General features: G+C 42.9%; 1 protein-coding gene across 1 annotated transcript; it reads left to right on the top strand.

The window, feature by feature from the left end:
* The first annotated feature begins 1432 nt into the window (after positions 1-1432).
* Positions 1433-12426, top strand: rcn1 (reticulocalbin 1, EF-hand calcium binding domain). Its single transcript, XM_061222707.1, has 6 exons — positions 1433-2297; positions 3282-3475; positions 4444-4622; positions 6364-6424; positions 9093-9292; positions 11581-12426. Exons 1-6 carry the CDS (start codon positions 2086-2088, stop codon positions 11686-11688), a joined length of 954 nt encoding a protein of 317 aa, XP_061078691.1. The 5' UTR covers positions 1433-2085; the 3' UTR covers positions 11689-12426.
* Positions 12427-12571: the final 145 nt, after the last annotated feature.

Here is a 12571-nt window from a genome sequence, read left to right as displayed (position 1 = left end):
CAACAGCTAACCTTATCACAAATAATAGGAAAATACTCATCTTGGCCAGGATTACACAAAGTATTCAATGAGGGGTGCGAATAATTGTAAAACCTTTTATTGTGGGAAATACATTTTTTATTTTAAAGAATGTAAGACTTGGTTGAATCCATTCAATCATTAATAAAGCCCACTACTTTACACATGTTGGAAAATAATGCTAATAACTGTGTTATTTTCTAGTTTACAGTATTTTTGTGCTAATTTATCAAGGGTGCCAATAATTCTGGAGCCCACTGTATGCGATGGACCAATTCATACATGCACACTCACTAACATCAGTCTCACAAAACTTAAACCAGCTGTCAGCCAGCTTTTTTGCCAGGAAAATGCTCTAATTAAATTAAAAAATAATAATAAACACCAATAGAATACTAGAATAGAATAGAAACAAGACAGCTTAATATAACTGTTTGATCTTAGATATTAATTCATAACAGGTTAAATATGGCAGTGTACAATAGGTCTTATTTCTATAAGCTAAGTTAATGATAGAGCCACAATGGTAGATGTCTTATGTATGGAACAAGATTGCTTGCCTTACACATAGTAAGCCTCATAAGGGAGTGATGAAGACAACCAGAGCAATTTTCTCACAGATAACCTAATTATCTATGCCACAAAAAAGATATACCTTGAATTCTGGAATAAATCCACTTCACTGAGGTTGCTGCACCAGTGGAGAAGATCAGTTTTTACCAAAAGCAATCTAAGGCACTGAGTCAGTGTGCTGTACAGTAGGTACCAGACCTGGGTGAAATACGCAATCGATTTGATCTTGCCTGGTGCGATTGAGCCTCCAAAGGACCAGAAGGTGGGGTTTCCACTCCAGAGGAATTAGGTAATTGATTCAGGTCTGATCGCCACATATAGACTCCCTTCAACATACAGTACAGTGCTTCACTATTTGGACAGTACATTTTATGTTATTTTGGTTCTGTACTCATGCACACTGGATTTGAAATTAAGCAATCAATGATGAGGTCAAAATGCAGATTGTCATGTTTAATATGAGGGTAGACTTACATCCATATCGGGTGATCTGTGTAGGAATTACATCCATTTTTATACATAGTCTAGACTTATATAGACAGTTGGCTTCTCAACTGTTTCTGATTAGTCAATTACCAAAATTATTGTTTCACAAACTGCTCCACATAATGAAATGTATGATCACAGAAATTAACTCAACTGATTAGGTTTTCATTGGATGTCAAAGCAGTTTGTATTCTGCATTGAGTTCAATAGGAACTTGGAGTAAACTCCTCCGCACTTAGCATGCGCAGTCGATGTCGTCTTTCGTTACTTCCGGGTGCTTCACTGCCTGGCCCAGACAATCAAAGTTCTGTGGCCTGCCCCATCCCGCCCTCGCCAGTTCATACCACTGCTAACTTCCACTTTGAGGGAATCTTTTCAGAATCGGAAGTTGTGCGTTTACTCATGTTTCCTTCTTCTTGCAACAGGCTCACTTGCCTGTCCGCTTGCAACGTGGCGCTCAAAGGCGTCTCACGTTACAGACATTCCTGACCAATGGCAGGCAGTTTAACATGAAACTCCTGGATACGAGATCCGTTATCGCTGAAGCGAATGGCTGTGTGGAGTACGAAGACTCTGCGACCAAGTCGTGAATTTGGATCAGTTTACGCCTTCTGATTGAAAAGCTTGGCGTTTATAATTCAAGACAGGCGAGCTGTTCCTGGATCGGTTGTTGGGCGAGAAGTTACAGGGGAAAAATTGTAGCGCTAGCTTGTTATCTGTGGTCATTGATGGCAATCAACCGGGTATGTTTGAAACGTAAATACAAGTTACAGCGTGAGGGTTTTGCAAAGTGCTTTCACTCAGGAAAACTGTAACCTAATGTAGCTGGCCGTACGGGGCAGTGTTGCGAGTCGGAATTGCAACACATTCGATACTGCTGTTACGCTTGGGGTACATTGTGTCGTGAGTTCTCCGTCTCATTAGCCTTAGTTTCTTTTTAAGTGTCTTTAATAGCCAAGTGTATTGCACCCTGACACTTAATACGGCATAGGTAGTCTTTAATTTACGATGGGGGTGTACAGCTTGTACCTTATACTGATGTGTACGTGGATGGTGTTCGGCAAACCCACTGTAAAGAAAGATCGGGTTCACCATGAGCCCGAACTGGGCAAACGCGAGGATAATCAGAGCTTTCAATATGATCACGAGGCCTTTTTAGGCAAAGAAGAAGCCACTACATTTGATCAGTTGACCCCAGAGGAGAGCAAGGAGAGGCTTGGGTAAGAGCATTTTCTCTGGGGGTCTCGGAAACCATAAGGGTAATGTGAGGTCTGCGGAAAAACGGTCTTTATTTTGAGCAATTACATATTTGGGATGACAGAATTGGGCTTATGTAGCCCACGTAGACGGCTATAGGAAGGAAGTCACATATCATATAATTCGACTGGCATATTGAAGAACTATTAGGAATGCAAGTTGTAGAAATAAACTGCATGTTTCAGATAAATAAAATAGCGTTACAGCAAGGAGCGCACTCAACGGTGTCATGCTCAAATCACGCAGTAGCCTATTACCGCAAAGACGAGAGTGACACGTAACTTCGGTTTACCGCCGAATGTCCCCTAAATGCAGTTGTCTCTGAGTTCTTGAAGTAGCCTATTGAAAGACATAGAATGTCTTTCTTTCTTTTTTTACGTAAGCCAATACTATTAGGATCATACGCGGAACTGAGCCACCGCAGTGTTTATTTTATTTAATGTTTTTACGATGGAAAATAAACTGTTTCATATTTTAAATTCCCAAATTGACACGGACGGCTTTTATTTAAATTGTTTCCACATTACCATGGTTTGCATGGTTTACGTGCTTTAAACTCACCGTACTCACCGCCACGAAATTCCCCGTAACACCCTAAGTAGGACGGTCCCAGTAAACATCTCAACGTGGCATGCCTGATAAATGTCAGGAGGAACCCAAACCCATAGGCCTAGAAAACGCTAACCACAGATAGCGCACCAAGCAGACCCACAAGTCCCAACATGTTCTTAGTCATTTTGTGCTATTTATTGACGTTTCAAACTTATTAAACATTTTTTAAACTAAAGGCCCATATTTTGGAGCTTCTGATCGACACTGCAAGTGCTTTTTTAAATGAATAGGCCATTGATATTTGAACATTCTAGGTTGTGATTGCCTCATACTTTCATCATGCTGTTCTGTTTGACATGAATGATGAATTATGCATTATCTTTATTTTCTTACAGGAAAATTGTGGACCGCATAGATGCCGATCATGATGGGCACATTACAACAGCTGAACTTAAGGCATGGATCAAGCGGGTGCAGAAGCGCTATGTTTATGAAAATGTCGCTAAGGTCTGGTCTGACTATGACCTGAACAAGGACAACCAGATTTCATGGGATGAATACAAAAAGGCAACATATGGCTACTATCTTGGTAAGATATTCACCAGTGAAATATTATTTGCCATGCATTTATGACTTTCGTCTCAAACTAAAAAATGTCTTGCCGTGTTGTTTAACTGTAGACATATTTATAACCTTATCCCAGTAAATAAGTGTGGATGCTTTTGCGATAAAAAACATATTTAAGCAAATTTGTTTCTCAACCACATTTGTGTCTCAACCACAGTGGGGCAGCCTGTAGCGTAGTGGTTAAGGTACATGACTGGGACCCGCAAGGTCGGCGGTTCGATTCCTGGTGTAGCCACAATAAGATCCGCACAGCCGTTGGGCCCTTGATCAAGGCCCTTAACCCTGCATTGCTCCCGGGGAGGATTGTCTCCTGCTTAGTCTAATCAACTGTACGTCACTCTGGATAAGAGCGTCTGCCAAATGCCATTAATGTAATGTAAATTCATGTTATATTAAATGTGCTACAGCTATGTGTTGGTTCAGATTGAAGTAGGACCATTGCCTTTCATATGTACTAAGGCTCAGGTTATGTGCTGCAATAGCCCTGTTTCCATAGCCAGGCAGATGCTGGGTTATTTGGTGCATGCCAGTACGTCCTGGTTTTCCAGATATTTACAGGCTTTGATGAGGCTTCAGCCTCGTGTTGTCAGTGTCACATCCCGCTAATCCCATTGGTTTCCAGCCGCTCCTGGATACGGGGCACAGTCATGATGAAGGGCAGGGATTTGAAAAGCAGCATGTTATCCCAATGTAGAAGAGAACTGCCATCTCTCAGTGAGACTGTGGCTTGAATTCAAAGGATGGGAGGGATTTTCACATGAGTGATGTTGGCACCTCTGAAGTCAAATAAGAGTGGCGGCCAGGCATTGTGAGTCTTTGGCATTCTTCGCCTCAAAGCTTGAAAGCACCGCTTCTGGCTAGACTGGGCCGGAACTTCGAGAACACTTCTCCATGTCTGAACCATGTCTGTTGTTGACCGCGTCCACACAGCCAATCCGGCGGAGTTTGAGGAAGCCACCGATCAGTTCAGCTTTAAGAAGATGCTGCCGCGAGATGAGAGGAGGTTTAAGACGGCCGACCTCAACGGCGACCTGGTAGCCAACCGTGAAGAGTTCACAGCCTTCCTCCACCCGGAGGAGTTTGAGCACATGAAAGATATCGTGGTTCTGGTGAGTCACAGTTTCTACAGTCACGGGTAATGTTGAACGAGGGGCGGGTGATGGGGTCGTCATAAGTTTATACAGCAGGGCTTGAGGACTGCTGCTTTTCATCCTTCCTTTACCTGGGACTCAGGTGTGAAGACATTGGTGTTGGGGGGGGGGGGGGGGGGTGGTTAGAAGGTACATTCTCATATGCTGCAGTCATATGCTGAATCCTCTAATTGTTACTTCTTTAATTCACGTGTGGGTAAGAACACAAATTTCAAAGGAAACAAAAACTTCTGAAATGAACCCACATGGTGTGCTCAAATTGTACAGAACAGTGTTTTTGTTGAAGGAAACATCCTCCTTTGCACAATTGTGTTATGTTTTTCAACACACTGCCATGTTTTGATGTACAAATTATGTACATCAAGTTGTCGTCGATGCCCAGCCTTTTACATATTTCTCCTAAGAGCCGATTACAAACCCCTTACAACCCAATCAATTTGGGATAAAGATCTATCTACTAGTAATGGTGATACCATTCGGAGCAATCTTTGATGTGTATCAAAAATCTGGTCATACACTACAGCTTTCTTCACAGAACATACATAACCATATACCTAGAAAATATCAGATTGTGAAACTCGCTCATTCTTCGATCTGTCAGTTGTGTCCTCGGGAATCAGCACCTTCATGCATGTTTTGGGATTGCCCTGCTGCAGATCAGTTTTGGAACTGTGGCTGTAACTTTATCCAATATTGTTAACAGAGATATGCCATGTTGTCCCAGAGTACTAATTTTGAATGACAATTTGAAACTTGATCCGTCTCGACCTGACAAATGTGTATGATAGGCTGGCCTGGACTCCTTGGGTGACTAGCTTTCTCCATCAGTTGTGCGGATGCATGGAGCTAACCCAAATAATCTGGATGCCTGGCATTTGGCAGCTGCTGCTGTGATGTAAAATTTTCTAAATTTGACAAGTGTGCACAAGAGGGAAATGGGATTGGTTAGCCCTCCCTCCCCACCTAAGGCCACTTTTGCACAGAGACATAGCAGAGCTGTGAGGGGCCCCGTGTGCACAGAGCTGTGAGGGGCCCCGTGTGCACAGAGCTGTGAGGGGCCCCGTGTGCACAGTGCTGTGAGGGGCCCTGTGTGCACAGAGATGGAACATATAATGTCTTTGCCCTTTTTGTGCAGGAATCTTACATTTCAAGAGACGATCGTCAAGGGAGGATATCGTTAAACATCCAACACTGTTTTCTGACTGCATCAGTAGCATAGGGAATATAAACATTTTGCACAGAGATTCCATGATTGTTTGGTACTTATTATACTTAATTTTAGACGTATTAAGTCCTATACTGCTGTAACCTATCCACTTAGAGGTTTGGAACGTTGTGGTCAGAGACGCTCTTCTGCATACCACTGCAGTAATGTGTGGTTATTTGCGTTACTGTCACCTTCCTGTTAGTTTTGATCAGTCTGGCCCTTCTCCTCGGACATTCATTCCACAGAGATTCCTCATTTTGTGTGGCTTGAGTTAAATATGAGCTGTGGACATGATCAAATTTTCCATTTTCCAGCAGTGTCTTCACTGTAGGAGTGTCAGACCAGCGTTGCGTATCGCATGCCTTGCATCCCTGTGCATGATATGTAGATTATGCATGGAACAGTCTCATTGAATGTACCAGGTCACTTCTCTGAATTTCCTGTGTGCTTTTTTTGGGAAAATGTTTAAGCCTACCTTATCTCTGTGTTCAGGAAACGCTGGAGGACATTGACAAGAACGGGGACGGATATGTCGACGAGGACGAGTACATAGGTGGGTCCAGTACGCTGACGTTCCACTGAATCGGGGCTGCCCAACCCGGTTCCTGGAGATCACGTAAGCTTTCATTTCAACCCTAACAAAAGCACACCTCTTTCAACAGCCAGAGACCTTGTTGAGCTGCAAATTAGTGGAATCAGGTGTACTGAATTAGGGTTGGAATGAAAGCCTCCAGGTCGAACAGCCCTGCTCTAAATGGCTACACGACGGTCCAGTGACTGCGGAGCGTTGCTTGCTGGCAGACTGGCTTGTAAGAGGAAAATGAAGGGAGTGCATTTTTTTTTTTTTTAATGCCTCAATTACCCGATGTGAACGCAGTGTGGAAGAGAGGCCCCCCCCCTCCTCTGTGTTATCAGTAATGGCGTCTGTGAGTCCCACACTGGGCTGTGGATGCTTTGCCTTCCGTGTCTCCCAGCCACGTCAACCCCAAGAGTTATTCCCCTGGCTCCAGCTAATTAGAATTATCTTAATTCACAGGAATACAATTAATAGCTTACTGCAGGTCAGTGATTAAGAATTACCTGATAATGACCCTTAGTATCTAACTGCAGAAGGAGAAAAAATGATGACAGCTCCTCTCCCCACGTCTGCTTTCTATTTAGGACGCCCAATTGGAATGCTCTCCATGTACCAGCGACACAATGGAGAAGTACAATTTCCCCCTGTAATTAAAGTCCATTCAGCAAAATTACCTTCCTGTAATTACTAGGTAGTTGTCAGCATTTGTTATAGGCTGAAAAAGTGTTGTCTCTCCACTTGAAGCCTGGACACGGTGGATGAGCTGTTTGGAGAGCCCTGTTGTTGACACTTTCTGAAATTAACTGTCATGAGGTCAAGCCCCTTTATTTTCTACAGTGGCTGCCTGTCCTGCCAATATGTGGGCTGTGTGCGGATGTCTCTGGGAGGGGGGGTCGGGTGTACAAAAAAAACCCCACTGCAACATGTTTGATTAAATTAAGTCCTGGTGTGGGAAAATGTGTTTGTGTCTTGGCCTCAGACCTCTGAAATGGCTAGGAATTGCACAAGCATTCTCTAAGTAGGTCAATCTGCTTGCTTCCCCGGCAAAGAAATTGGCCTCTTGAGAGTTTATTAATATTTCGGTAGGTCCTGGTTTGTAATGATTTGTATGTAATATAATGGTTTATTTCAGGTTGGTGTAAATATTTGTTATATCCATGGCTTTATTTGAGTAATCCCTCCGCACTGGCTGGATGTTTTGCTCACTGTGTTAAACTGTAATTATGAGTCAGTTCCTTGCTATGGATATTCCTCCGAACCGACGTAGTAAGTAAGAGATAATTCCGTATGAGCGAATCAGTTATGAGGCAATAACTGCATGACAGGGTGGTGCTAGGGCCTGATGTGAAGCAGGACCACCCTGAAGGGCAGTTATCTCTTCATAACTGACTCGCTCATAGGGTATTTATTATCCCACTTATGCCACCAACTTAAGTAATGTAGCTATGAACACTTTATTTTTAGTTTAGAAACAAATGTTTTCACTGAAACGGGGAACGGGAGAAAAAATAGTCCAGCCTAAAATTGCCTGCTGCAACTAAAAGCCAACTGCATCATCGCCGAAGGGGCGTTCACTAGCTCACCATCAGCAAAAGGAAATACAACGTTAGGCTATTAGCTATTGTTAGTTCGCAAAATAATGGTAAGCAATTTATAGAAATTTGACACTGACTTCAGTGCCATGCAACTGAACAGAGCCCTTCCCATTTTGAACTGAAACACAGCTGTCAAAATGGTCTTGTATAGTTATATTATTATTAATGCCCAAGTTCAAACACTCCAATTTCACAAATCTTCTGAAAAGTAATCAGGTGCGGGACTAATGACAAAAACGCACTGCAGTTCCAATTGATATTCAGACCAGTGAACATTTTTGTGGTAACAATTTGGTGAAATGCCATCTAGGCATTTAGGTGAAGATTATTGTTACGGACTGGTACATAGCAAGGTTATATCTGGGGAAGAACCTTAGGTCGATAGGGTTTAGCCTAGTACATTTGTAAAAAAGTCTAGTCCTACATTTCCAGCTTACTGGGTGTTGATTCTGCCGTTTTCTCACTGGGGAAGCACCCGGAAAACTCCCATTACCAGAAACTTCCTGTAGAAAAGGGATGATGGCACCTTGTGTAGAAGTTGATTAACCATTTCAGCTCTGGATAATCTCTAATAATGTAATGTAATGTAATTTCAGTTAATTAAAATGTAATGTAACTGTGGAGTTTGCATGTTCTCCCCGTATTCGCGTGGGTTTCCTCCGGGTACTCCGGTTTCCTCCCACAGTCCAAAGACATGCAGGTTAGGCGGATTGGAGAGTCTAAATTGCCCGTAGGTATGAGTGTATGAATGAATGGTGTGTGTGCCCTGCGATGGACTGGCGACCTGTCCAGGGTGTATTCCTGCCTTTCGCCCAATGTATGCTGGGATAGGCTCCAGCCCCCCTGCGACCCTGTTCAGGATAAGCGGGTTAGGATGATGGATGGATGGAAAATGTAATGGTTGATTTTCAGTAGCTTCCCAGTTGCTTTCTTTGACCAGAACTAGGGTGTTGTTGGTGAAGGTGTTGGTAACTGTATAAATCTGAACTGACCTTTCCCGCCCCGCCCCCCCCCAAACCCCGCCCCCACCACCCTTCCTGGTGCCGCAGCCGACATGTTTGCACATGAAGAGGGGGGTCCGGAACCGGATTGGGTCGGGACCGAGCGGGACCAGTTTTCCGACTTCCGGGACTTGAACAAGGACGGGAAGATGGACAAGGAGGAGATCCGGCGGTGGATCCTCCCGGAGGACTACGACCACGCCCAGGCTGAGGCCCGGCACCTGGTGTACGAGTCGGATGTGGACAAGGTACGTGCTACTGCTCACTCTGCTGGGGAAGCACACGCAACGCACACTCTGTGAGGTCCATGAGCCGTGCACACGCTGAGCCTTGCACAGCGTGTGCCACGCACATCTCGCTGATGAAGATGCAGACTTCTTGTCCCTGCAAGATGTGTTCTGAACCGTTAGTCCCCATTATTGATTCATATCACATGGGTCTAAATATCTCTTTAGATGCATTTCAGCTTCAGTCCTGTCAGAGAGTTCAACAGACAAGTGCAAAAGCAATCGGATAATGTTCATAGCTTTCGAGACACAGAGTTCATATGGAGAACATGGGCAGCTGTCAGCATTACTATCGTGGGAAAAGCAATGTTTTACAAGGAGTCCCAGATATCAATCATATTACAGGCAAAATCATTCAAGGTGTTGTTAATTATAAATCTGAAATCAAATAATGTGGGTCAACTTGCTGGAAAAGTACCACTTGTTCTTAAAGGCAGATACAAATGTTGCAGATTGACACTGCTTAACACGCCATAATCTTCACCTTTCATTTGAAATGCAAGGATTTTATTGTGGCTACACCGGGGCTTGAACCACCACTTTTGGGTCTCAGTCATGCACCTTAGCCATTGGGCTTCTTTGACTTATTGGCACACGTCTGTGGCTAGTTGCACAAACCATCTTAAATTGAGATTTTCCTAAACAGTTAACTTTACTTAACTTAAGGTTAAGGTTAACTTCATATAAAATTACTTGCACAAAACATTCACAAAAAAGTTATTGCCCTTAGGCCAGTTCACATAAATAAAGACTTTTTTTTTCCCTTATTTTGAATTCAGGGCTTAAGGAATTCCTTAAAATCATTCAATCAAAAGCATTGCACAGGTCCTTCGCAACCAAAATAAGGATGAAAACTTAAGATACCTCAACCTAAACCACATTTAGAAGATGGCTGCATATTTATGTTCATTGACGAGGAGGATGAATGTGTTCCGGGATAGAGAAAATCCTTTGGACACTTTAACTGATGAACAATTAATCATGGATTATCATTTTGACAGTCAATTCATAATTTAGCCAACCGGCTAGCACTGGACCACCGAACCTGCTCTCCTGGCAGTGATCCAACATGATTGCTTTGAGGTTTTTTGCCCTTGGATCATTTATAGTTTACTTGCTAGCTCAGGGTAATACACAGTCAGGCTGTTTCGGGTGCTTAGTATTTTCCAAAATCTAAGAAATCGATTTTATATGTTTTGTGCAACAACCCTTAAGGAAATACTTGGATTAGGAAAAAATGAACCCTCAAAGGAATAACATGGTGGTTGAATGTGACACTTGCCAGTTGTCTTTAGGCAACAACAAAACAAATGTGCATAATTGTATTATTATTCAATCATTTAAATGCATTCTAAAAGTATTTTTATAAGCCTAAATCTCCCACTATAAAAGTTCAGCCAAACTGTCTCGGCTTGGTAATGAGAACTGTCAATTAACTATGATGTGCCCTGACTTTCCACACATTGTTTGTTACCATAGCTACCTCCGTGATACACGCTCATCTTGGGAGACTGAATTTTCACAAGCTAGCAAACTTAGTCTATCAACTATCGATATCTATGATAAAGACGCTGACTTATCCAATAATTATCCAATTTTTGCTAGCTAGCTAGCCAAGTTAAGATAAAAGCACGACTATAATGTCCTCATTGCTAACGTTATCGACAATGTCACCGTATGAAAGCAAACTAGCTAGCTAGCTAACGTTAGTGTTATTAATACTTTCATTGTGTTTCTTTAATGTCCTCGTGCAAATTGCATGTAAAGACATAGAAAGTGTGACCAACCACCATGTTACACTTTTAAGAAAACGAATCAAAGACGTAGGTACTTTGTGCAACGGGCCACACTGGTCCTTATGTTGACAAAGGGCAATAACAGACTCCAAAGGTGGTCAAAAGCCAAGAATCAAGACTAGGCACCAAACGCTCTCTTATTCCTGCATGAAGGAAGCAATTTAATACACATGACTTATCAGAAACCGCTGAGAAACGAACTGTCAAATTTCGGACCCCTAAAACAGGGGGACTATGAATAAAATGGGATCCCAGATATGGATGTAAATACCCTCAAATTAAACATGAGTCTGCACTGTAACCTCATTAATTCATTTTTAAAATTTCAAATCCAGTGTGTACAGGGCCCAAAGAAAAGAAATTGCACTACTGTCCAAATACCAACGGACTGCACTGCAAGTGTGCATGTGGAGTTTCTGTAGTTCACCTGAGGTTGAAACTCTTGGCTTTCAGGACCAGATGTTGACCAAAGACGAGATCCTGGACAACTGGAACATGTTCGTGGGAAGCCAGGCCACCAACTACGGGGAGGACCTGACCAGGAACCACGACGAACTGTGAGGCGGAACACGCCGCCGGGTGTTGGGATCTTCCCCCCCGCTGGCCTGGCGCCTCCAGGCCGGGACGGGGACGGCTAAACCCGAACCCTCCTGGCTCTACCTCACGCGCCAGAGAGGGGCCAGGCTGCCCCTCTGCCTCCGCCGCCAGAGGGAGTGCGGAGGGCAGGTGGCGGCCCCCGTCCCGCCAACAAGGCAGCCCCACGCGGCCGGACCTCGCTTAAAGCATCGCTCGAAGGGCGGTGTTGTCAGCCAGCCGTTTTGGTCATTCCTTTTTAGGTCTATGTGTTTGTGCTTTTACACACATGCTGCAGTATTGTGATTCGTTTTGTGTTGTTGTTTTTTTTTTAAATAAATATATATGATTATTTTTTTAGGCACATTAAGAATGTCAGGAGATTCCTCGGTTCGGTCTTGATTGAGCACAGCCAGAAGAGGTCATTTTATTTATTTGTTTATATTGCTTGAAGTGGAATTGTTGGAAAAAAATGTTTTATACTTTCACACAAGTGTTTTATAGTTACAGAAATGGTCAGTGGTTCACTTTTCATATATCATATCTATTTATGCATACTGAAAAGTTGAAAAGGTCTGTAATGTGTGTACTTTTTCTTCATTGGTTTGTTTCATTCACATTTTATACACTTTTGTTACACTATATATAGTTTTGTTTCAGGATTGCATGTGTAATTGGTAAGTTTTAAATTCATGTACATAACACGCCTCGTGAATACTCCTAAAATGGTGAAATGGTTCTTTTTTTTAAGTAGCTATATGAAGTGGTGTAGCAGGAAGGCACATAATGACTGATAATGCAGGTTAAAAGACTGAACAAAGTATGAAACTAGTAAGACCCTTTGACTTCAGTACTCTCTTATTGATCTATT

Source organism: Conger conger, chromosome 15 (assembly GCF_963514075.1).
Source record: "Conger conger chromosome 15, fConCon1.1, whole genome shotgun sequence".
In the NCBI taxonomy this organism is placed as follows: domain Eukaryota; kingdom Metazoa; phylum Chordata; class Actinopteri; order Anguilliformes; family Congridae; genus Conger; species Conger conger.
The sequence above is the reverse complement of the archived record's forward strand: the minus strand, read 5'-3'. Positions and strand labels throughout refer to the sequence as shown.

Coding starts and splice junctions, on each gene's coding strand:
- rcn1 (XM_061222707.1), top strand. CDS start 2,086: ATGGGGGTGTACAGCTTGTACCTTATACTGATGTGTACGTGGATGGTG. Junction 2,298..3,281: donor GAGAGCAAGGAGAGGCTTGG/GTAAGAGCATTT, acceptor ATTTTCTTACAG/GAAAATTGTGGACCGCATAG. Junction 4,623..6,363: donor TGAAAGATATCGTGGTTCTG/GTGAGTCACAGT, acceptor CTCTGTGTTCAG/GAAACGCTGGAGGACATTGA.